General features: G+C 53.2%; 1 protein-coding gene across 1 annotated transcript; it reads left to right on the forward strand.

Moving 5' to 3' along the window:
• The first annotated feature begins 1,114 nt into the window (after nucleotides 1-1,114).
• On the forward strand, nucleotides 1,115-23,628 carry MFSD2A (MFSD2 lysolipid transporter A, lysophospholipid). The gene is made up of 14 exons (XM_032789580.2): nucleotides 1,115-1,287; nucleotides 3,887-4,012; nucleotides 5,780-5,904; nucleotides 13,332-13,455; nucleotides 14,001-14,079; nucleotides 14,872-15,044; nucleotides 15,644-15,734; nucleotides 17,325-17,446; nucleotides 18,229-18,312; nucleotides 19,630-19,713; nucleotides 20,238-20,350; nucleotides 20,758-20,901; nucleotides 21,607-21,783; nucleotides 22,883-23,628. Exons 1-14 carry the CDS (start codon nucleotides 1,198-1,200, stop codon nucleotides 22,935-22,937), a joined length of 1,587 nt encoding a protein of 528 aa, XP_032645471.1. The 5' UTR covers nucleotides 1,115-1,197; the 3' UTR covers nucleotides 22,938-23,628.
• Nucleotides 23,629-25,145: the final 1,517 nt, after the last annotated feature.

The raw sequence follows: 25,145 nt of genomic DNA on the forward strand, positions 1-25,145 counted from the left end.
GTGGAAAGAGCTGCTCTGGAGATAAAACAAATAAATAAGAATATTCAAAGCCAAGGAGTCTTACTAAAATGTGACACTTCATAGCAGTGCCCTGTCTTCAGACAGCAGCTAACTCCCTTGGAGACAGGTAAGTATTATTAGCCCCATTGTACAGATAAAAGGGAACAGTTAAGTGATATGCCCAAGGCTACCCACTGTTCAGTGGCAGAGAAGGGATTAGAACTCAGGACTGCCTAACACTCAGTGTCATACTCAATCCTTTATATCTGTATACAGGTACTTACATGGCCCCATCACTGAGGTATCTGACTTTGTGGAACATGCTGCTGTTGTGATATCGGTTGTTAGATGCCCAGAGGTCTTTCCCTTTGGTTTGCCTAGAAATGTTAACTATCCATTTAATATTAAGTCCGAGTTTCTGGATTTATCCAAACTTTCAATTCCATAGGATGCAACAGTGATTAGAAGAACTGAAGGAGCCATTGTTTTCATCTGCATTCTGTGTCAGAAAGAAACATTCTCCCCCCCCCCCCCCATTAAAAGAAAGTTTGGAAGTTTTCAGAACTGTCTCCCCTCCCAGGGTCTCCTACCTGGCTGATTCCCTGTTCTCTTCATTCCCTCTGAAGCACCTGGCACTGGTCACTGTCAGAGGACAGGATGCTGGGTTACATGGACCAATGGTCTGACCCACTATGGCCTTTCGTATGTCAGGTGGCTGCAGATCCTGCTTCTCCTCTCACTTAGGGGCAAACTGGGAGAAACCCGGTTGAAGTTCCAGTGGCGTAAATGAAAGAAGAGTCAGTCCCTGGGCCTGTCTGTGTATTACAACTTACAAGCAGAGCTGTAGTGATGTAATGACACTTCCAAGACGAGCCTGCTGTCAGCTGCTCATTTACCAAACAATCTGGGCCGCAGTTTCCCACGCCGAGTGCCTCCCTGGGGATGAATATTGGGGGGGTTGTGTTGTGTTCCTTGAGTCTGTTTTATGTGGGTCTCGCCAAGGGGAACGTGGGTTGGCTGGGCCCGGGAGGCCGGGCAGGGGGTGTGTCTCTGGAAAAGGGGAGGTGATAGGGAGAGAAATTAAATGCAACCACCCCAGCCTAGAAACGGCCCATTCATTCATCCTGCCGCTGCCTGGCTCCAGCTCCGCCCAGGCCCCACGCTCGGAAGCTCCTTCGCACCAACTTTCGCGGGACCATGGCCAAAGGCAAAGGGGCGGAAAGCGCTTCGTCCACCGGGCTGCTCCAGCCCAGCCTCCTGCAGCCGGCCGAGCTGCGGCACGCCAAGGTGGGGGGCGCGCGGTCCGGAGGAGCCATGCGGGAGCGGGGAAGGGAATCGAGGCTGGTGCGGGGGATAAAGTTCCTCTCCGGGAGGAAGGGCCCCGGGGGACACACCGAGCCGGCCATGGGGGGAGGGAGAGCTGGCCCGGAGGATGCGGCTGGACTTACCGGTGTGGAGCGCCCCCCGGCTGGGCTGGGGGCGCCGGGTCGGATCCGAGCCGGGTCGGAACCGTGGGGAAGGGGGCCGGCTGGGGGTGCAGGAAAGCCCCGCTCGCCCTTGGCCGCACCCGGCTGGCTGGAGCTCGGGGATCGGGCGCGCCGCTGGCTCCGGCCCAAGTTCATTCATCAGACGCCCGGGCAAACTTTTCTTAAAGGAGCCGCGTCCTTCCTCCGCAACGGTCCCCCCGCCCCAGCTAGAGGCGGGCGGGGGTCCTGGGGGAGGCACCAGGCGATCCGAGACCCTCTCCGCCAAACCGCCTCGTGGGTAGGGGGACTTCAGGGTTGCTTGAAAACGACCCTTCCCCCGCCTTGCTCACATACCTGGCCCGGCTCGGCTTTGGGCTTGGGGACGGGATCGGGGCTGCGCTGGGGCCTGAGGCTCTGGTCGCTGCTGGCCCGGGCTCTGGGGCGTTGTTTGCATTAAGTTTCAGTCTCTGGACAAACTCCCTGGGGGGAGTGGAGTGGGAGAAGGGGGCTGTGTTATCACCCGGCCTCTGGGTGCACCAGGGACTGGTCTGATGGGCCCCTTATAAATAAGTGTGAGGTGATTCCCTTTCACAGCCAGAGCTGCTGTGACACCGGCCTGCTCCTACCAGCGGGGAAGCCTAGCACTAAGCACTTTATAGACCACTTGTTATCTTCCCAGAGCTCTGCACACATCATCTAATCCTTGCTACAAACACCCCTCCAAAGTAGGTAAATACCATTCCCTTGATACAAAGGGGGAAACTGAGGCACATGCCCAAGGCCACACAGTGAATCACCATCCCAGCTTTGCCCGCTTAGCCCTGCGGACAATAGACTGCCTAGCTAGGGATGCCAACCCTCCAGAATTGTCCTTGAATCTCCAGGAATGCGTCCAATTGGCAAACCCATGCTGACCAGGATAGTCTGATTGTTCACTTGTATTCCCTGTCTGTCTGTTTCTGTCTGTCTGTCTCTTGATTGGAAGCCAGGCCGTTTTGTTCCCGGTTCGTACAGCACCAGGCGCGATGAGGCCCTGGTCCAATAATAAGCTGTCTGGTAACACAGTTAATAATAATGATTCTCTCCCAACTGGCCTGCTAGGGGTATTGCCAGAGTCCATGTGGTGTGTCTGTGTTGTGTAAAGTGGCGAACTAGCAACTTCATCCCCACGAAAATTGTCGATGCATCTTCTTTCGCTCCTTGCAATGCCACTTTCCCATGGGAGAACTCTGCATGTGCCATCAAAGCTCTTGGTTTTAATTTAACCCAAATGTCCCAGGGCTTTGTCTGCCCTCTCTGTGTGTTTCGATGCAGCTGTCGCTCGAATTTGGTGATGGTATCAGTTTGCAGAATTAATTTTTGACATCACGCCTGTCCATAGCTGGCCTGGTGGCTCTCTGCTTCATTTGCATCTCCTCCCCAGGGGACACCCCCCATCTCTTAGTTAAGACCCACCATTTTGAGAAGGCCACATAAACTGACGGGACAGGGAGCAGGTGCCCTGGTGTGACTCTCCGGATTCTGAGGCTTTCATTGAGAGGCTGAGGAATTGCACACGCATTGTCTGTCCCTTTTGCCTGCAGATCATTGTAGGTTCAGAGGCTCTGCCAGATATGAGAAGCAAATGGAAACCGCTCTGGCTTATTCTGTGTGATGGGCAAAACCGACCCCCTGTTAGCTGTAAATCTGGAGGCGCTGAGCCTGTATGTTCACTTAAACAAGCAGTTAAATACACTACAGCCTTCTGGAGTATGAGTAGTGGGAGAAATTATTTGGATGCTGCTTGACTCTCCCTTGAATTCCAAGCCCTCTGTTTAAAGTAAAGGATCTGGCTAGCTGGAATGGATTCTGGATTGCTATCTTCTGAGAGAGAGACATGAGGATGAGGGAACGAAGAGCCTGGGATGGCAGTAGGATGGATGGCCTGCCGAGCTCAATTTAAGCAGGGGATCTGAGCAGTTTGTATTCAGTGCTAGCGGGGCCTTAAAAGCCACTGAATCAGGCTGTTGAAATCTGTTCTCTGAGCTTCCCTTCCTTGGCACGTTCAGTCAGAAGCACTGATCGTTGACCATGGAAGGCAGATCTAGTAGTAAGATCTAGTAGTAAGAACAGAGGACCGCAAGTTAAACGAGCAGAGTTTGGACGAGCTGTATATTGTCCTGGATAAGTTGACACACATTCACCGTGTCCTCGACTGTCGAACTGAAATGTGAGGGGCTGTTCCGTTCTTCACAAGCAAAGCGGAGACCTGTGGGCAAGCAGAGCCTGGAGGGCTGTTTGTAATCTCTGTTGTGGTCCTAGGTTGCAGGTGGACGTGGGGGAGCGGTTGAGGGAGGGGGAAGCTCCCTACACTTGGTGGTTGTTGATCTGACTGTCTAGGGCCAGGCCTACTAAGCTGCTGTCTTTCATTTCTTTTGCAGAAGGAAAGTAAAGAGAAGCTATCTGTGTGCAGCAAACTGTGCTATGCCATTGGTGGTGCTCCCTACCAGATCACTGGCTGCGCCCTGGGATTTTTCCTGCAGATCTACCTGCTGGATGTTGCACAGGTAATTCTTTCAGCCAGGCTGGCTTGCCTGGTGCTGAGTAACCAGCATCGGGGTAATACCTGGGGGCTCCGGATGCAAGCATGAGATTCTCTTAATCCAAAATGCATTCATTGTGATCTAGTCGTCTTAAGTGGCTATTTTTACTCTGACTTGATCTTGGGATACAGGGTTTAGCACGCTTATAGTCTCCTGTAAGCAGAAGCACAGGATGGAGAGAGATGGGGAGTGAGGTTCTCTGGTGGGTTTTTCTACTTGCCCAGCAGACTGAGGTTCCCTTTATGTATAAAGCAGAGCAGGTGCCGGATTAGAGAGATGCCTCCAGGCTGTCTGGCTTGTAGCTGAGGCGCTTCCTTTCCTAGGAGCTGTAGCATTGGGGGTTTCAGGTATAGGGGCTTGCCATTGCCTTAATCAGCTGACTGCTGGAAGGCAGCTGATGGTGAGAGGTGGGATTTAAATACAGGGTGCTCTTGTGATAGGTGAGTTCAGAGCTGTGAGTCATATGGGGGGGAACTTCCCGCCCCGCCCCCCCCCAGGGCTTTCCCACACAGTAACTTTCAGTGTTGTCTTAGAATGAGTCTCAGATTAGCTCTGCTCCCAGTGCTGTGTCCCTTTCAGATGGGCTTTTAGCAGGGAGGGTTTCTGTCAAAAAAAAAAAAAAAGGGCACTTTTCAAACTTGGGTGCCTAGAGTGAGCAGCATGACCCCTTATTTTCACACTGAAGTAGCTTGGTTGGAGGAATTAGTTGCAGAGTACAGAATTCTTACTGAATGCAAACAGAATTGAGCGCCCTTGGGCGGGGGGAGGGAGGGAAAGTGACCTGAAATTCTGGTGCCTACATATGGATTTAGGTGCCAAACTTCAAGCCAGAAAATTCTGCTCTGCATTTCTAAAATGTGAGCAAATTCTCCTCCAGAAAAAAGGACACATGGATCAGATTGGAGCGATTTCTTCAGCGAGCTTAGAGCTGGATTCACAGTTGCTAGCATTGGGGGGCAATGTCTCCTGGGTTTTTACTCTCATTTTTGCCACCGATGTCCTGTGTGACCTTGTGCACTGCTCTGTGCCTCCATTTTCTCCATCTGTAAAATGGGATAATACTGACCTTCCTCTCTGAGTGTTAACATCTAATGACATCTGTTATGTGCATGCAAAGTAGGAGCATTGGGCCTAGATGCTGTTCTGTTTCCGGTGCTGAAGGAGGGTCTGGTGCTGGGATTGGTATCTGCAGAGAGCTATATATCCTGATGGGATGGCGGGTGTGGGTTGGGAAGGAAGCTGTTGCTGGCCATGCTTGTGACATGTTCTGGATGTAGCTAGGATGGAAAGGTGATGGCTTCTCCTATATCCTTGTCTCAAATGGGATTGTGGGCAGACCTGGGGGCAGACTTAAGCTGACACGGAACACTGGAGGTGTTTAGCTGATGTCTGTTGCAATGAAATTGCCAAGAGTTTAGTGTGGAATGGGTAGGACGGGATGGACTGAAATCCTACTTCCAGCTGCAGGCTGCCTCTACCCGCCCTTAGGGTAGCCATCTCAAAGAGGGGGAGAAGGGTCAGATACTCCCTTTGCCTCTGAGCCACCCTGGAAACATGTAGAGGAGGGGCCTGTGTGCACCTGCTCTATTCCGAAATGCTAAAGATCAAGACTAAGATCTTCAGGAAAAGCAATCAGCCGGGGGAAGGGGCTTTGACAGCCTCGGGGTCATGGGGTCTCTGGCTCCTTTCCAAGGCTCTCCAAGTGAATGCTGTCCTCTCTTTCTATAACAGCTGGACCCTTTCTATGCCTCCATCATCCTCTTTGTGGGTCGAGCATGGGATGCTATCACCGACCCCATGGTGGGTTTCTTCATCACTAAAACCCCTTGGAGCCGCCTCGGACGCCTGATGCCCTGGTAAGGGAAGCTTGTTGGAGTTTGAGATTTTGAGGTTGGGGCTCAGCAAGGACTAGCTTGGGTTCCCTCGGACACAACGGCAGCAGGGCCCTTCCAGATTGGCTTTAGGATCCTGGGGGCCTTCTAGAGAGTAGAGGCTCACACTGGCTACCCTGCATTTGCCTCTTGCGCCCCACTTGAAGACCTCAAAGAAGGGTTAATGTTCTCCCCGTGTTACATGTGGGGAACCAGAGGCGCAGAAAAGGAAAGGAACTTGCCTGAGGTCTGAGTCCGAGCTGGGAATAGATCTCAAGTCTGTGCGGTGAGTGGAATGGAACAGTCCGCAAAAGGCTGAGTAATCTGTAGATGGCTTATAAGTTGTGAAAGATGCCTGACTGATGAGAAGAGGCCCTGGCGACAAGGAGGGAAACTCTGTTATCTGGGTCTTTGGCCTTTTTGCAGCTTCCAGACAGTTGAGGGGGAAATCTTGCAGTGTGGGAATCCATGAACCCAGCAATCAGTAGTTAACTGGGCCTCGCTCTCCCAGAAACGACTGTAGTTCTGCCGCTGTGCTGGAGGCGCCATGCCGTGGTTATTGACCCATGGGCAGCTGTGTGGATGGAACTCCCTGCGGTGGGGCCGTGGGCAAGGACTGGCAGCTGTGCCAAGCTCTGTGGCCCTGAGCGATATGAGAATGCGCTTCTGGTGGTGGGCATGCTCCTGTGGGGCATTCTTTGATGGATCTTCGGGATGACTTTTCTCCCACCCCCCCCCCCCCATCCCTTGTTACAGAGGTGGCCGCTCCTCTCAGCACTCCTGGGAAGCGGTAGTCTTAGCACTCAGCCAGCTCTTGATAAGTCAGACCTTTGATTATTTGTGGATTGTGGTAGTGCCCCGAGGAGATGCCAGTCATGGATAGGGCTGCCCCGGGGGGAAAAGTGAGGCAATTTGCCCCGGGTCTCGCAGAGGCCCCCACGAGACTATAGTATTCTATAGTATTGCAACTTTTTTTTTTTTATGGAAGAGACCCCTGAAATTGCTTTGCCCCAGGCCCCCTGAATCCTCTGAGTGGCCCTGGTCATGGACCGGGATTCCATTGCGCTAGGCACTGCATGAGCACAGGGGATGGGAGGGAAATGAGATACAGGGCTGGGGGGCAGATACAGCTTCGTAAAGTTGGCTGTGGGGGAGGGAACACGTGTCTGTAGATTGGCATGTGAATCGTCAGGCTGAAGGCACAGTGTGTTCCGACACGTTGTCGTTGGGATGGGAGGAGGGGAAGGTCCCTCTGGCTTGTGTATTGAGATATATACACACACACTCTGCAGCTGGTGAGACATGTAAGTTGGTACAGCTGCTTTTATCGCCACCTGCCCTGGCAGGACGGGGGTGTCCCCATGAAGGAAGTGTACAGAGTTCCGCCCACTGCTCATGACTGTTCAGCTGTGCTAGCAGACCCGCGTGTCTGATCCACACAGTATCTGAAAACCCTGCTAGAGATCAGTGGACACCGGGGCTGTTACCATTGCAGGAACTGAATCGTTGTTGGCAGTGGTGGGGGACTTCCAAGAGCTGTAGCCTGTTCTGAATCCTCGTCTTCTGAGATGATTTTAGCTGTATGTTCTTCTCCATGGAGCTGGTTGGGGCTGGGGAGGAGCCTGGATAGGACATCGAAGATTATTCAAATCAACCTCACCCCCATCCCAGCATGCACTGGGCTCGAGTCCTCTCTCATCCGTGTAAATCAGGAGTAACTCCACTAAAGGCAATGAAAACTGGTGATGATGTAAAACCCATGTCACTGAGAATAGAAACAGGTCCTCCACTTGTCACTGTGGGCTGCCCATTAGACACTACTGTCTCCAGGGGACAGAGCCGCAGGGCTTTGCTCAAATACGTGTGTTGCAGGGGGTCAGACTTGGCTTTTTGTCCAGATGGGTTTCCTGGCAAATCTGCCCTATGTTGGGAATGAAGCAGTTGGAAGGTGAGAGCTGCCTGTCTCCAGAGCAGCAGGTGGCATTGCAGTATTGTCCATCCCAGCCATTCAGGATGGGATGGTGGGGCGGGGGGGAGTGTGCAGCCAAGACTGTTTCTGATGCACCTGTTACTTCTGCAGCCAGGGTCAGTGGGTTGCAGAAAGTCACGTGATTCACAGCTGATTCTGCAGGGGGGGGAAGCAGCAACTGGAGACCGGGCCTGAGTTGGCAGCGACAATACGTGCTCTCTCCTGGCTAGATGGGTTCTCGCTTTGCACTTCTCTGCCCGCCCCCTTTGGCGAGCGGGACTATAGGTGCTTGCACGGACAGGATACGTCCAAGAGAAGCAGAGTGGGGAGTGGACAGGAGCTAGATGGTTCAGAGGACTGAGAGCATGGTGAGGGGAGGCGGCACCTTTCCCCTCTAGGAGCCCGGGTTCTAGTCAGCTGAAAACCGTGGCTCATTGGTCTCTGTTGAATGAGCCAGTCCCAACCTGATTTCATGCAGGCAGGTATCTGCTCACAGAAAACAGCAGTACAGGTCGGCAGAGAAATTAGGACGAAGTCCGGGGCTTGATCTCCACCTGCTGCCTCTCTGGGTGAGCGTGGAGGCACGTTAGCCATGCAGTGTTCGGAGGCTTGGCCTGCATCTGCCCTGTGGCTAAAGAGCGAACGTCTGTGTCCAGGGCAGTCGATCTAACACCTGGCAGCATTGCTGGATGTCAAGTAGAGAATGTGGGTGGGGGTGGAGGAGATGGGGAGGTGGAAATTAGCGGGACTGGTCCTTTTCCCCACAGCTGGCGGTTGCATCCCTCTGCTCCCTGGGGTTCTAATGGAAAAACGTGGTGTCCTATTTTTGTTGATCTAAACCAGGCTTCACACATAGACCAAAAATAGTTTCCCTCCCCACTGTGTGTGTTGTGAGGTCTTAGGAACTGGAGGAATGGCTGTGAGCAAGGAGCGAGCAGCTCTCTGGGTGGGCTCTGAGGCAGAGCTGGCAGAGGGCTGTTCTTTAATAGCTCTGTATTTGAACATCTAGAAATGCTTGGAGTCCTCTGGTGTGCTCCAGTCTCCTGCCTTTAAGGCTGGGCTTGGGGAGAATGGTCACAGGAGACTTAATATTCACATTCCACCAAACAATACTTGCACCCTTCAAATTGTACTGGGTGTTAGACCTTGCAATCCTGCCTCATTGCTACGGCAGGGGAGCAGTTAGTTGAGCATGGTGGCTTCTATTCATGGCTTTTACACGTGTTCGCTCTGTATCATTGGGCAAGTAGCTGGGTGCCTGACTGTGCCACCTTTTGGTGACCCTAAATAGTTAGAACTATAGACAATCCCACTGACTTAAATGGGCCTCCCTGAGCACAGGCAAGGGTGGCCTAGCTGGGGCCCTCTATCACTGTGTATCTCAGTTTCCCTATCTGTAAAATAGGAATGATACTTAATTTTTAATCTGTATAGCCCTGAGATCTCTGCCGGGTTAGTTTGTATAACTTGCTTTTAATGAGCCCTGATCTCCCGTCAACATCCTCTTATAACCTGCTTCATAAACAAGGCAGATCTACCAAGGAATTTATTGGTAACTATTCTAAATGTTACCCCCAGCTGTACCCTTTTAATCTGTGGAATCAGGTCCCCTTGGTATTCTGCTGAGTGTGGTGACAAGGGGCGGTGCTTGTGTCCCCAGAACCCAGGATAAAATTGTAAGCTATATAATGTCTTGATAGTTCACTTACCAAAATTTAAAAAAAAAAAAAGTCCCTCTCTGGTGCCCTCTTGTTATAATTTTGGTCTCTTAAACTTGGATTCCCCATATGCTCCCCTGTGCCCCCAAATTTGTCCGTGGATTTCCTTCTCTGTTCACTGAAGTCACCCTAACAGCTGTGCCAGCCAGCAATGTGCTCCCTCTGATCTGAGTGCCTTGCTCTCGCTTCTTCTGGGGGAATTTTGGGCTCTCAGCACCCCCTTTATTTAAGAGGCCCTGTTGCAAACCTCAGTTGCAGATAACTCAAGATACTGTGTCCTATCCCCATACCGCAGCTAGGGAAATGATTCTGTTCAAGCAGAGGAAACAGTTAAAGATTAAGGGCGGGGGCGGGGGGGGGGGGGCCGCTTTCAGAGGAACATGCCATCCTGACTTGGCCAATGGGGAGGCAGGGTGTGCGGCATAGCATGGTGGAGTCTGTTTCAGATGTCTCAGCTAATTGCCACAGTCCTGCTCGGGGGTTACTAGGAGTCAGTCTCCTGGCTGGAAGCTGCAGCATGAGTGTTGGCTGCAGGGTGGGAGGCAGGGTGAACTGATCTACTGATTCCTTAGCTACCCAGCCCACGCACATGACTCTCTTCCCAGATGCCCAAGTAGTGGGGTTGGGGGGGGGGGGGAGTCTGCCCAGCAGGCATCCGAAATGTACCCTTGTTTGTAACTTTCCAGCACATCCCTGCTGCACTGCTTGGGTGCCCCCTCCACAGCAGGCCTGGGAATGTGTTTGCTCCCGGAGCTTCAGATCTGCGTAAAAGTTTGTGGAAATTCTGAATGACTCAATGTGCGCGAGACGCGATGGGAGAGGAGTGGCAGCCGGGCTCTGTGCTTTCCACAGCTTCCTGGCCTCGTCATCACACTCGCTTGCTCCGCGCCCCATGGAAATGACAGACGCAGGGAAAAATGTGAATGTCGGGTCATGTATCTCTCCCCATGTGGCTGCTGTACAGTGTGCTTAGGTACAGTGTCTCGCACCTTGAGAGTTTAAATTTAACTCCGTGTCTTGCCATGTCAATCCAGAAAGGAAAGAGACCCGTTCTCCTCTCCGTACCCTAGGAAAAAAATAAATCTGGATCCTCTCTCGAACTCCTCTGGGATTGTAAATGCCACGAGGCAGGGACTGTCGGTCGGCAAGGGCAAAACCTGGCCCAGTGGGGCACTGAGTCTGATGGGGGGCTTCTAGGCATTCCCGCAGCCTGCATGTTTCAGTCCATTTCCCCATGGAACTGACCTAGTCTTAGCCGCACCATTCGGGGTAGGAGTCGCTTTACTCCAAAGTAGAAACTATTCCCTTTCTTCCCCCTCCCCCCCCCACAGTATTGGGGGGCCATTCAGACCTTCCCAGAAAAAATGGGATGGATCAAGGTACCAAATTCCTGGAGGATTCTGCTTGTGTCTCGCTTTATGAGTTCTTGCTGGTGGTGCCGTCACAGGGATGTCCTCCCTCTGAACCACCTTCCCCCCTGCCCCTTCCCACTCCCCTGTGGGATACTGTGATACTGAATGGAAACTGGAAAGGCCTTATCCCTGCTACTGCCTGACCTCCAACGGGCCCCGGGAGCTGTCTGTCAGTCCCTGCGGTGGAGGTGACGTATGGGTGGGGGACAAACCACTCCCTTCGTGTGATTGTGAGGTGGGAGGACCCCTCACCCGTGCCTTTCTCCTGATGTGGGGAATCTCCTTTGCTCTCTCTGGGTAGATTTACACTGGAGGGATTTTCACCTCCATTTCCTTAGTTGCCAATTAACATTCACACCCTTGTAAAGTCTGGACGCTCCCCAGGCACTTGGTCCCGGGGACAGCAATGTGTGTGACTCAACTGAGCGAAAAGGATAAAGCTTTGGGTTGGGGCTGGTGGGCCGTGCCCAGCCTCCGAGCTGCTGCAGTATTCCCAGGTAGTGCCAGTCTGCTAAGCTGACTGCAGGGTAGAGGGGAAGATTTGGGCTCTAAAACCAGCTCCCGTCTCTTGTTCTGGCTAGCGGTGAGTGAACCAGCTCCCTGGAGCTCTGCTGGCGGGTACTGTAGGTGTAGGAGTTGCTCCTGGAGCCAGACGCAGGCTTCCTGCTTTCCAGTCCACGTCCACCTCCCTCTCTCCCCACTTCAGGCCGGATCAAAGGAAGGAGCCGGCTAGTCTCTGGGGTCTGAAGATGAACTTTTCCTTTGCTAACCAATGTCTGTCTCTGCTTGAGGAGATGGGCCTTATCCCGCCCTCCCTCAGGCCGAAGGCTTGATTGGTGTGCAAAATATTCTGGGATCCTTGCAGCTCTGCCCTGCTAAGACAAGCCAGGCTGCTTGCTGCTCAGCCTCTGGGCGGCTAGGATGTGGAGAGAGAGTTTGCTGCCCAAACTGGTTCCTCCACCCTTGCTCCTGCATGCTAGCTAGCCAGGAAGGGAAAGAAGGCTGCCGATCAAGCTCTTGCACCTCCTCCTGTGCAGAGCACTCCTCGACTTAGATGAGAGCTAAGGACAGAAGGAGAAAGTAAGAATGGAGATGGTGCCCTGTCCTTTCATCTTGTACAGACAGGATGGGTAGGGCAAGATCCAGGTCCCAAGGAGTTTCAGGGGCTCTCGGACACCTCTGCTAGGAAACAGTCTCCCAGCTGCATGTGCTGTTTTGTAATGGCAGCATCTAGAGTCTTAACTGGGAGCAGGGCCCCGCTGTGGGCTACAAAAGTAGGTGATGGTCCCAGAGCGCTTACAACTTAAATCATTTAAACATGTTCTGTGGGAGCAGATGGGTTCTCACCTCCTTGCTCTGCCCCATCCCTCACCCCGTTCTGGCCCCGTATCATTTCCCCTCCTCCAAATAGACAAACCGTTGACCTGACATCCCCTCGGCTTGTTCGCCCAGCAGCCCCGTGCTGCTCCAGGCAGGGGATTTGGTCTCTGAGATCAAAGCCTTTCTCCGCAAACCTCAGTCAGCGCTTTAGCTCTTGTCTCTCTTCTCTCTCCCCATCTCGAATGTTCTGTGTTTTAAATTGCCCCTTTGTGGAGAGGGCCATGGGGACTGAGATCAGGATTGCAGCACACAGTTTAGAGCAAGTAGGGGCAAGATTTAAGACCAAGCTCTTCAGAGGAGCCTAAGGGGTTTAGGTGCCCAGATCCCTTTGAAATTCAGTGACAGGTGCCTAATTGCACATTGAATCGTGAGCCAGCAGTCAGGAAGGGAATCTGCCTGAGAGGTTGGGTCCTCAGCCACAGTACAGTGTTAGGGCATCATGGGACCAGCATCCTCCCACAGGGCTCCTGTGATGTGGCATTCAGCAGTCTCTGGCTTCGGGTTAACTTGGGGTAGTGAGGTGGCGGCAAGAGGAAAGCATCAGAGGACGTGATCAGTCAGGCTGGAAGACCCTGTTAGAAGTGCCCATGTCCCATTCTGCCTGAAAAGCTGCTCCTGTTTGATTAGATACAGAAGTTCTTATGGGCCTGTCTTCTGCATTTCTAAGTACCTACCCCCATTAAATGGACCAGTGGTCCAGCTACTAGACCATCTTGTCTCCAGTGGTAGTCAACGCAGGGTACTTCAAAGCGAACTCCCTGATGCGATGCGCCCAGTTGCACAATATTTTTCCCAAGGGCTGGAACTGCTTCTTGGGTTGGCTCATGTCCTGCAGCTTGAGGAGCAAGGCCCTTGTATCAGCCCAGCTGCTGTGAAGGTGGATGCTTGTCGCTGTTCATGCTGATGTTTTTTCTCTCTCTCATTCCCCCAAAGGATCATCTTCTCCACTCCATTCGCTGTGATCTCCTACTTCCTGGTATGGTTTGTGCCAGACATATCGAGTGGCCAAGTGATGTGGTATCTTCTCTTCTACTGCATGTTCCAGACCCTTGTGACGGTGAGTCCACCCTCCATGCACACAACTGGACTCTTTTTTGGGGGGAGATGGGGAGGGGGGAGAAGGAGCCAAGGAGTGGTGCCACAATGGCAGGGTTGGCACAAGCCACCCTGAAAGGAGTGAGCGGCTGAGAGCATCCATAAAGGCTGTCCTTGGACCACCAGTGTCATCTGGGTTTCCCGCCGTCCTGATTCTACAACTCACAGACGTGCCTCTGGCCATGGGGCCAGCTTGTTGGCTGATCTGCTGCAGGGACCGGAGAGGCGAGACAAGTCATAGCTCATCTCCTCCTCCCTCCAGCAGTTTGGGGGACCCCTCCAAGGCCAGCCCTGGCTGGGGTGGAGCATTACGGAGGGGAGTGAGGATAGTCTGTACCTGGATGGAATTTCCTTCCCGCAAAAGAATCTTCCAACCCACTCAGCCTATGGTCTGCTGTCAGCATCTCATTGTGGTCTGTAGCATGAATTCCCTTGACATCCATGAATGTCTGTGCCTGGAAGGGTTAACTGTCTCTCTCTTCCCATCTGCCCCATTTCTCCTTGCAGTGCTTCCATGTTCCCTATTCAGCGCTCACGATGTTCATCAGCAGGGAGCAGAGCGAACGGGATTCCGCTACCGCCTATCGTAAGAGCCCTTCCCGTCTCCCTTACCATTGCAGTGTCAGTGCTTTCCCACTCCCGCGGCTTGGGTGCAGCCACAGAAGTGTATATGCTCCCAGGGTTTGGCTGCTGGTCGCTATGAGGCACCAGGTTTCTCCATTATGTACCCTGTCCACGACATGTGCAGGCGTGTGTGTAGGGGAGTGTCCCCTGCTGCTGCTGCAGGATGTGTGTAAGATCTGCAGGTGTACAGCCATGTGTCAAAGCGTGTTTGCACATGTACACGCTAGCAATGAGGATCCTGTTCTGAAAGGCTTCCAAGCTCCCTGCGCCTCTCTTGCATTGCAGCTCTCTCCGATCCCACTTATTAGACTAAAGGGACCCTTGGTTTAATATCCACGTCTAACCAGCCTCATGGCATGAGTCTGTCTGGACGGGACTCTGCCTGCTGGTATGGTAGTTTGTCCGCTGGAGAGCACAGTGGCTAGCGCAGGAGACTGGGAATCTGGAGCTCTTGGGTTCTGTTCCCAGCCTTGATGCTGAGCTGCTGCGTGACCTGGGGCAAATCCCTTCCCCTCTCTGTGCCTGTTTTCCCTCAATGGGGATACCTTCCTCCCATAGGCTTGGAGATCTGGAGAAGCAACTGCTCTCCTCTCTGGCTGGGTGGGCACAGTGTGTCACTTGATGGCTTTAACGTTAGGAATGTGTAGACATCCAGATGTTTGCCTCTGGAGGAGCAGGCATTAGCAACCGCTCTCCTCACTCTGCTGGGCCAGGGCATTGAAGCAGTAATGACCCACCTGGCTCCTCTATTCAGGTATGACGGTGGAGGTGCTGGGTACCGTGCTAGGCACGGCTATCCAGGGGCAGATCGTGGGCCAGGTGGACACGCCGTGCATTCAGGACTCCCGCCTCTTTGGCGTCACTAACTCCTCGGTGGCCATGGAGGAGGTGAACGTTACCCGTGATGCCGGCTCCATCACAGACACGGTAGGTCTGTGGCACTCTGACCGCTCATCCTCCCCCTGCTCAGGGACACTCCTCTTTCACTGCAGCCTCAGCCAGACTCTGGAGGCAGGAAAGCCTGTGAAAATCATGTGCTGAGTCGCTTTGCCCTCCCTCCAGAGAAATCCCTGCACCCTGAGGCTGGGTCCCACTAGCTGCTGTGTAACTAAGGAATTTAGGGTACCTTAGGAACTTAGGGGTACTTATCTCCATGCGACAGATATGGAGCTAAAATACAGTACAGCCTCGTGGGTCATTGGAACTGGATTCAGTTGCAGAAGCAAATCCAGGTGCCTGTAGGGTGCATGGTCCCTTTGTTTATGGTGAGAACTGGCTGCAGAGAGGGAAGTCCATTGTTCAGGATCCCATGGCATTATTGGGGGTGGAGCAGCGAGCTTTTTATGCAGCCCCATAGCACAGCATAGACTCTGCCCCACCCTAGTCTGTAGCGAGAGCTCCGTCCGGTTCTGCTGGCGCACGCGTGACACAGCCTGCGCCATTGTCTAGAGCTCCCCGAGAGCGGCTGGTAAGAAGGGGCTTGGTGGAGCAGCCTCGCTAACTGGACCTGCATCTGTCTTGCACAGAGAAACGCCTACATGATGGCAGCGGGAGTCATTGGTGGGATCTACATACTCTGCGCCATCGTCCTGTTTCTGGGCGTGAGGGAGAAGCGAGGTGAGTGCGGGAGGTGGAGGGAGGCCCTTGCATTGGCATTTGCAATGTCCAGAGTCTAGAAGGGCTTTCCAAGCAACAGACCAGGCTGGACCCTGTACATGGGTCATCTCGCCTGTTTCAGAGGGGCTAGAACAATGGATCCTTAGCCACAAGTCTTTCCCCTAATCATATGGGCAGAAAGCGGGGAACAAACATGGAAATTGGGGAAATTGCAGGAGATGGGAATTTCTATTACAAGCTGTCATCACCTGCTTTAGGCAAAGCTGCACCCAGGGTCATTCTCTGGCTTTAACCAGCCCGCCAGGAGCAGACAATTTTTTATACTGATCTCTTTAAATCCACCCCTTTGTGAGCCAAGTGCCTTTGAACTGAAGTCATCCAGGCCATTCAAACCTGAGCCATGTTTAGAAGGCACGTTCTTCAAACAGCCCCTCCCCTGGCAGGCACTCTCCCTGCTATGTTAACTGAACACACCCCACGCTGGCTCCCAACCCTGCTCTTAATTCAGATCTGGGAGGGAAGTTCAGCTCCACACGAACTGGGAACGCTGCCCGTCCTGCGCTGAACCAACATGTTCCAGTATGAAGAGCAGAGACCAGGGCGCTTGTTACACACATGAAGCCCTGGAGGGAGTAGGGTTCCATTCAAGGGCGTAGGCTGGGGAGGGGTGTACGGTGTGAATGCAAAGGATCCTGTCCTGGGCTTGATGGGGTCTTGCCTTGGTTTCTTCACCCAGTTCGATGCCTGGATCCTAACTCTCCCTGGGAGTTGAAGTAATTGCCCCTCCCACTCCTCTCTTCCTGGCTGGTGCTGTTGTCAGCTGCTTATCAGCAAAACTAGGGCAAGTGGGAGTCCAGGTTAATGTAAACCAGGATAGGTATGGAGTGGGAGTGGGGGGGACACAGCTTCAGAGACCCATTTCTTGTGTGAATACCTCCATGGAAAGATTGTGTCAGTGGCAAGGTGGCACGGCTCACTGGAGAATCTCAAAGGGACCCTGTTACTGCAGGAAACCATCTAGGAGAACTTGTCTTCCTGCCCAGTATTTACCTGTGTCAGTGTTTGTCAGCCAAAGCCAGGCAGCAAATGTCTGGCCTCCAATATGCTGGCTGGACTCGGGCTATTCCATAGCCGTGATAACAATGGCATTTATGGGATTTATTTCTGAGCCCAGCTGGGTTTCATCCCGCTCTCCCCACTCTTAACAGGACACCCTCCCTGGGGCAGTGTCCTACTGATCATGGGACAAAGGGGAGCAGAGATCTGGGAGCCAGGAACTTTAGAATTTTAGTCCCAGCTCTGCCACTGGCTTTCTGCATAGCCTTGGGTGAATCACTTAACTGGTCGGTGCCTCAGTTTCCCTGTCTCTAAAATGGGGACTTGCCTCACAGGAGTGGTGAGGATGGGATGTCTCATCGTACTTGGGAAGATCACTGTTATGGAGGTTAGCGAAGGCTGGCTAATACTGAGTCTCAGGGGTGCCTTTTCAATACCCAGTGTACTGCAGTAATGGGACCCCTGACTGTTATAGCATTGGGACCCGTTATGCCAGGCTGTCTAATCACTTGCTGATCCTGCTCTGCTCCCCAGATGCCTCTGAGCTCCAGTCGGATGAACCCATCTCTTTCTTCCGGGGGCTGAAGCTGGTGATGAAACACGGTGCCTACATCAAGCTTATTGCTGGCTTCCTCTTCACCTCCCTCGCCTTCATGGTGAGGAACTGCCTGGGGAGGGACCATGTGGGAGGAAATGCATGACTGAGGACTGTCAGATGGACCTGTAAGATAGCAAGGGGTGGGTGGGGGGGTCAAATACTAGAAATCTGCCCAAAGGCAGATAACATCAAGGCCTGTGGCATCTCCTGCAGCAGCCGAGGTGGGCCGTCCGCCCTGATTGGAGGTGAAATATGTGCTGCTTTTCATGCTGCTGGTAAATGTGGGATTGTGCCTGCTCGCTCTCTTCCTCTGCTGAGGGGGCTGACGGAATCCTTATTCCATCTTCCTCCTGTCTCCAGCACCCTTCTACCATAGCGATCGGTCACCTTCCCAGCATGATGCGAGTGCCGGTACCTGTCCTCCTGTGACCTAGCCCTTCTTTGATCCTGCCGCTCTGCTGGCCTGGGTCATGTTTACAGATGTATCCAGACAATCTCTGCCCAGAGAGGGAATTCCTGAGTTGATGCGTTGAGGGCGAAGGGTGCTGGAATCTTAGACCTGTTTGCTGAGTCCCCTTGGAAGGGGTGGAGGAATTTCTTTCCCGCTACAATACACTCAAGGCCTGCCTACAGCAGCGGCTGCGTTTGTACAGCCCCGAGCACGTCTGTGCACTGGATCCAGCTAGACCACTTCAGCGTTTTCCCCGTGGGGTGGGTCTGGGGGCTGCAGGGAATCCCATTTCTCTGTGGGAGGCTGTTCAGTGTATTGTCCCTCTGGAAGGGGGAATCTCCCTGTTCCGTTCTGCTCTGCTGACCTCCCATGTCTGTTTCCTTCCCCAGCTGCTGGAAGGGAACTTTGCCTTGTTTTGTACCTACACCCTGAGATTCCGCAACGAATTCCAGAACATCCTCCTGGCCATCATGGTACGTATCGAGTGTGCGAGTACGTGGCACCCCTTCCCCCGACCCTGCCTTCCTGCACTAGGCAGACTGTCAGCTCTTGGAGGTAGCGAGACTGACTGTACAGAGCTGAGCACAATGGGGCCCTGATCTCCCTGGGTCGCTAGACAATACAGTAATAAACATGAATAATAATAATAATTGCTGTCCCCTTCACCTGGCTGTCTCCTCCTTTCTATACTCGGGAGCCCACTGGTTGGTGGGGGCGGAGACTTGACTGTAGTGGTCTGAGAGCCTGAAGCCGAGATGGGGAGCCCCAGGTGAGAAGCAGGGTGGTGAGGGGAGATCAGAGCTGTAAGAGCCTGGCATGTGGGGGAAGGTGACTGGAGGTTGCACCAGGAGTGAGGGGAGGGGTAACAAGTTACTTAACGTGGCTCCTGGAAAGACATGGCCAGTTGGCAAGAACAGTGAGTCCTTTGTCTGCATTTGAAGCCGACCATGAAAGAGGGGAGAATAAAAGCCATGCAGGCCCTTTGTCCAAACTCTGCCATTTTTTTTCTTCTTTCCATGAGGGGGGGAAAAAAAGAGCCCTGAGTGGTGGCTGCAGGGAGGCGCTGAATGGAGGGAACAGAGCGGATTGTCTGGGAACCCTTTGCACGTTGATAGAATGGGGGAGGAGGCTGGGGGAGCATTGTGGCGTGAAACACTTTAACCTGCCAGAAAGGCAGTGAAAGAAAGAAAACCCGCCCCTTGGTCTAAGGAAATGCAAGGGGTCGAAATCAATGGAAGCAAGAGACCAATCCCATAGCCTAATGCATCTCCCTGGCCCCACGAAGACCCAGTGCCTGGTCTAACCCAGGATGTTGGTCGTGTCTGGCGGTAGCCTGTTGGTCTCTTCTGTTCTAGGCTGGCTCCCTGCAAGGCAGGGGCTGTCTTGCTTCAGAGCAGCCTGGCAAAGTTGTCACAAACGTTCATCAGACCTGGTCCAGAATAGACTCTCTTACAACACTTGCCCTCTGAGGACGAGCCGACGGGCTTTGCCAGACTGCTTCTGTAAAGGCGCTAGAGCGAGTCTAGGTGGGCTTTGAGAAGGTCCTTTAGAGCCAGGATGGTCTTGTGGCTGGAGGCTTGTGTGGTTGAGTGAAACACCCGAGGGGGCTCCAAACCACAGGCAAAAGAGGGTCCAAATTCATCTGTCGTGCATCCAAGCCTGACCTCAGGCTGACACCCCAACCAACTCCATTCCTGCTGCATTAGAGGTTAACACCTGTCTGGTGGACAAGGCATCTATGGAGACTGATTGGCCAGAGTCATGTGTCTTTTCCCCTCTCTCTCTTGCAGCTCTCTGCCACCTTGTCTATCCCCCTCTGGCAATGGTTCCTTATGCACTTTGGGAAGAAAACTGCTGTGTATGTTGGGATCTCGGTGAGTAAGTCTCCTGGGGTCACAGAGAGGGGCAGAGAGTGGTTTGTTGCTGTGTGCCTCATAGGGAATCCTAGCAAGTGGAGGTGAGGAAAGACCAGAGCAGGGGATCTAAACCTCACCCCTCTAGGTAGCGGTTCCAAATAGGGTCAGGAGTGATCAGAAGTTACCACCATCACCTGATGTTCATTCACTGGCCTCTCTCTACTTCTTAGTGGTGTCACAAAGGGCACTTCTTGGTAGTGACAGCAGAGAGTCCAAGGACAGTCTGGGCCATGGAGACTGAATTATCCTCTGAGCCTGGGAAGTGGGCCCTCCAGGGCAGGATGTTGGTAGGACAGTGTTAGAGAGGTTGCGTTACTGCTGCCTATGCTGTGGGTAGATCCTACCCTATCAGCCAGCACCTCCAAGTGCTGAAACTCACACGAGAGGGAAGATGGGGGAGGCCAATGGGCTCATCAGGTCCATCTTGATTATCTGCTGCCCGGCGGGTGAGGTGACACCTCTCTTCTTTCCTGGCTCCGCAGTCTGCCATCCCCTTCCTCATCATGGTTGTCGTTCTGGAGAGTAACTTGATCGTCACCTACGTTGTGGCCATTGCAGCTGGGATCAGTGTCGCTGCTGCCTTCCTCTTGCCATGGTGAGTGTGAGGGCTCCAGGCTCAGGCAGCCACAGAACTACTATCCCGCATTCTCTATCGCTGCTAGGCTGGTAGACACCTGTTGATGCAAAAGCTGTGACGTCTGGGCTGATGTCTCTAGCTCTGGGCATCGGATCCAGGATGAGGAGATTCCTGAGCCTTCTCTTGTCAGTACGCAGGGCATTGTGGGCCTTTTCAGTATGAAGGTGAACCCACAATCTATGGCCTTTTCCCAGGTCTCTGCCCCTCTGTACCATTATTGGAGGGGAAGTAACTGGAAGTCTGTAATTTGTGGGTGGGGACCTCCCATGTCTCTGCTTTGGAAGGGCAAGTGTGGGCTCCACTGAAGACTTGAAGGTCTCGTTAGCCTCTGTCTGAGGCTCTCACACTCTCCTCTCTCGTCTCAGGTCCATGCTGCCAGATGTCATAGACGACTTCAACCTCCAGCACCCAGACTCCCGTGGCCATGAAGCTATTTTCTTCTCCTTTTACGTCTTCTTCACCAAGTTCGCCTCCGGGGTGTCTCTGGGGATCTCCACACTCAGCTTAGAGTGAGTCCTTTCAGCATGTCGAGCCTGCAGGCAGGGAGGCTTGTTAGGAGAGCTGGTAGCTGGAAGAGAGAAGGAAGGCTTCTCTCAGATCCTGCAGTCTGGAGCTTCTCCATTTTTAGCTACAAAACCATGAAGGGAATTGGGATTAGATGTCCAGAGGCTGGCACTGAAGGCAGCTCCAGGTGCATCTCCCCTGCAGCTTTTGTGCTAGGAGGGAGGCTCATTCCACGTTTGCAGTGAATAAGCCCTAAAAGGAGAAATCTTAGGAACTGGCCTTTCTCTGTGGTAGTGAATTGAGGTGCTACCTCTTGCTGTGCCAGCCCCTTGGCCAGAGCACGTCCCAGCCTTTGATTGATTTTTCTCCTCCCAACACCCCCATGAAGCAGGGCAGTGCTTCATCACTGGGCTGGCTTTGCTCCATCAGGGGGATGGAACAGACCGCATAGCTGTGAGCTTCTCGACCATGATGGCTGTTGGCTTTGGGGTTGGAGGAGGAGATGCTCCTTGCTAGATGGAGGAGGGCTGATGTGATGCTAAACCAGCGGACGCTGGCTCAGCAGTAATTTCCCTGGGAATCCTGAGCTATCTCATGGCAGTTCTTCCCCTGAGAGGTACCTCTGGAGAGCTAGGACTGAGCTGGTGTGGAGAGAGGAGGTTGGTAATAGTCTCAGCATTTCCCTTGCTTGACAGTTCCTGTTCTCTTAGCTTTGCAGGCTATAAGACCCGGGGCTGCTCCCAACCCGAGGAGGTGAAATTCACACTGAAGATGCTGGTATCGGCAGCCCCGGTGGGGCTGATCCTGCTGGGCCTGCTCCTATTCAAGCTGTACCCCATCGACGAGGACAAGCGAAGGGAAAACAAGAAGGCCCTACAGAATTTAAGGTAATGGCTGGCACGGTCCTCTCTGTGCTGCGGGGGAAGGACTGCACTCATTGGGTTGAGCAAGTTCCAGAAGAGAGTGATGGGGAAGGACAACGGTTCTCACTAGTGCCCTGACCAGCTGCAGTGCTGGGAGAACCTGCCCTGGCTTTGCAGGTGGCTAGTCCTTCAGCCCGTAGGAGGCTGACAATCTCTCCCATGAGGATATGTACTTCCAGCTAGCCTCAGCACACCTGCAGCCCTAACGCACCAGCTGCCCTTTGACGGGTGGCTGTGAGACCCTGCCACACTGCTCAGTGGCACCACCCAGCAGGTAACATCTGAGGGCTGCAGAGTCATAAGATGCCAGGGGCATAGCATATCACTAGAGGTGGAGCAGGACTCCCCCAGCCGCGGCACTGCCTCTCGTACATTGCTGTGGGATGGTAAAGTACTGCAATGAACATAAATATACATGGAGTGCTGTGCATTGCCTGTTCCCGTGGCTGTGGCGGTGCTGCTGCCTGGCTTTCCGCTACGGGAGCGGGCGGTCTCTGCTGCTTCCCCCAGGCCCGGCTCAGGGCTGCATTTACTGATTTGGTGGAGCCTGAGAGAAGTGGGGAGGGGGGGGGGGCAGAAACTGGCATTACAGCTGGGCCTGGGAAACGAAGCCTTTCCCTAGAAGGCCCCTATTTTAATCTGCTCCCGAACAGAGTTGAGAAACCTGTTGAGCATTTCACAACCATTCGGTGGCCTCTGTTACAAGGGGGTCGGGCCTCCGTCCAGTTCCTAGTGGAGGGAAAGGTGTCCACCTGGCAGAAATGGCTCTTCTGTCACCCTGCTAGTAGTCTGGGCAGAAAGGCCAGTGGCTGAATGGGGCTGGAGAGGGGAATGTACAGTTCACTCCAGAGCCCAGAGACGTTGGTAGCAAATGGGGAAACTGACCCGACTGCTCCCATCCTGCAGTGAAGAGGAGGGCTCCCTTCCCCGTAACAATCCCTCGCTAACCCCCTCTGGCTCACTGGCCCTTGCTTTCGAGCCCAGGGCACTCTCTGCCTTGGGATACCAGCTGGAGGGAGGCGGGCCATTCCTGTCTGATGCCCACCAATCCTTCCCTTCCCAGGGAGGAGGAAAACAGCAGCGACTCGGACTCCACGGAACTCGCCAGCATTGTGTGACCCTGGCTCCCCTCTATCTACTGTTTACACACTGGGCGTCTTTGGAACCTGGACGGGGTCACTGCCGAGTAACCCCATTACCCGGAACTCCTCGAGAGGCTGGTGACGTGCTACTCAGGGCTTTGTGGAGCATCTGTGGTGAATATTACATGGGATCTGTGAGCAGTGGTCTTGGGCCATCCATGGGATCCACGGAGTGCTGGTAGTGTACGTTACACAGGATCTATTTCAGCACTGCACTGATGTGCCTCTTAACGAACAAACACTACACCAGCCTGGCCCCCGCAGCACGGTCTGCAGAACACAGCAGTCTGGGCCAGGAAGCTATTCCTCGTAACACACAGGAGACTTGTGCGTACTGTCTGCCTCTCACACACTGATTTGCCTGGTACTGCAGGCACTGAATATGGCACAGATCCTTGCAGTATTGTCTCTGGATCACTCATGGACCCGTGTGGGGCTGGTAGTGTACATTACCCTGTTAATGTGAATGAGATGAAGATTAACTCACCTGTATTATCTGTAAAATAAGGACACTAATGTAGAAAGAGCTGGTTTTTTATAAAGTCTAATTAAATAACTTAATGATGTAAATAGAAATTATTTTTTCCCTATTTGTATATGTCTGTATGGAAACCAAACTGGAACTATGTAAATTAATATTAATAAAAGTGGGGAAACGTCACCTGGATTGGTGTGATTTTTTTTTTTTCTGCCCCCCACAGTGGCTATTGTCCTTGCAAGGACACAAGGTAGCAGAGAGTCAGAGTGTGCGAGCTCTGCTTTCCATGCAGGGCACATTGGCACCCTTCCTGTCTAGCTGGAAGGCTGATTCCAGGGCAGAAATGTCAGTGAACTGGATGAATTCTCAGTTCCCTCCCAGCAGAACTGGAGTCCTTTAGATTCCCAATTCCACAGACCTGAGTCCCCTGTAGAACTGACTTCGCTCACAGACTCAAGGCACTGGAATGCCTTAATCCCGGGCACTTCGAATGAACTGTACATACACTTAACCCTTTCCCTCCTCTCTGCTCAGCACCCACACTGGAAGAACCCAACAAAGCTCCGGTTCTTTTCCTCTAAAAATCAATTGGGCAGGTGGGAGATGAAATAAAGAAACTAGTTTCTGAGATTCTCAAGCCCAGACTGAAAAGGGGAGAGGTGGCTGGGGACCAGCAAAAAGCCACCACCACTTTTCCGTGACACTTAACAGGTAGGTGTGCCAGGCCTTGCTAGAACCTCTACCAGGCAGGTGAGGTTTCTACACCCTTGGTTGAGGGGTGGGGGAAGTGAGAGCCAGGGAGGGGTCCGTGCCTCACCCAAGGCCGAGGGTAGGATCTGAATGAGCAGCAATAAAGCTGGAAGCCTCGGGCCTGATAAAGATGCAGGCTCTTAATGAGGGACAAGCCAGGTGAAATGCAGTAAAGGCAAAGGAATGTGATTCAGCTCTTCGGAGGAGAAGACAGGACAGCTGGCACAGTGGGGGCAGGAGACAAAATTCAGCCTGGGCTAGCACCTGCAAAGCAAGTAGGAAGGAAGTGACCCGAGAGGCTGAACTTTTGCTATTCCAGGGCATGGTGCAAGAGCTCTTTAGGGCAGGAGCTGTCTTCTCTTTTCGGTAAGGACTGCACATTTCGGGCACCGTATGAATAGTGTACAGATGGCAAGAAATGCGGGAAGGGGCAGAGACTGAATCCAGAGGGAGCGGCGTGGTAGGAAGGGGTAAATGACTCCCGCCCTCAAATATAGAACAAAGTGAAGTGCTGTAATGAGGATTGGGTTTATAAATAGAAAAGGGGATTATGTCTTCAATGCGAATGCTAAACAGGCCCCCGCTTAGGCCAAGAATGCGGGTGAGTACAAAGGGAACATCTAGCAGAAGAGAGCAGCCGCCACAGAGGCTTTTGTCAGTCAAGCAGCAGTGCTCAGGCTGCAGACCAAGACACGGGCTGCTCAGATGACACCTATTGAGAATTGGGGGCTGATAAGCTGACAGCTGAGGAGGTGCTGTGTGCGCAAGTCCAGACCTAGGCGGCAACTGAGGCTGGGTGGCAGCGCTGGGGAATGCTGCCTTGTTTTGCAGCCAGAGGCTGATGATAACCTCTGGGCTACTAAGCAAAATGGGGCTTAACCATTCATTAGAAGAGAGCTGCTTGCAGGAGACAAGCAGAGCGGGAGACAGGGGCTGGAAGATGTCTGCTCTGAGAG

Source organism: Chelonoidis abingdonii, chromosome 25 (assembly GCF_003597395.2).
Source record: "Chelonoidis abingdonii isolate Lonesome George chromosome 25, CheloAbing_2.0, whole genome shotgun sequence".
Lineage (NCBI taxonomy): Eukaryota > Metazoa > Chordata > Testudines > Testudinidae > Chelonoidis > Chelonoidis abingdonii.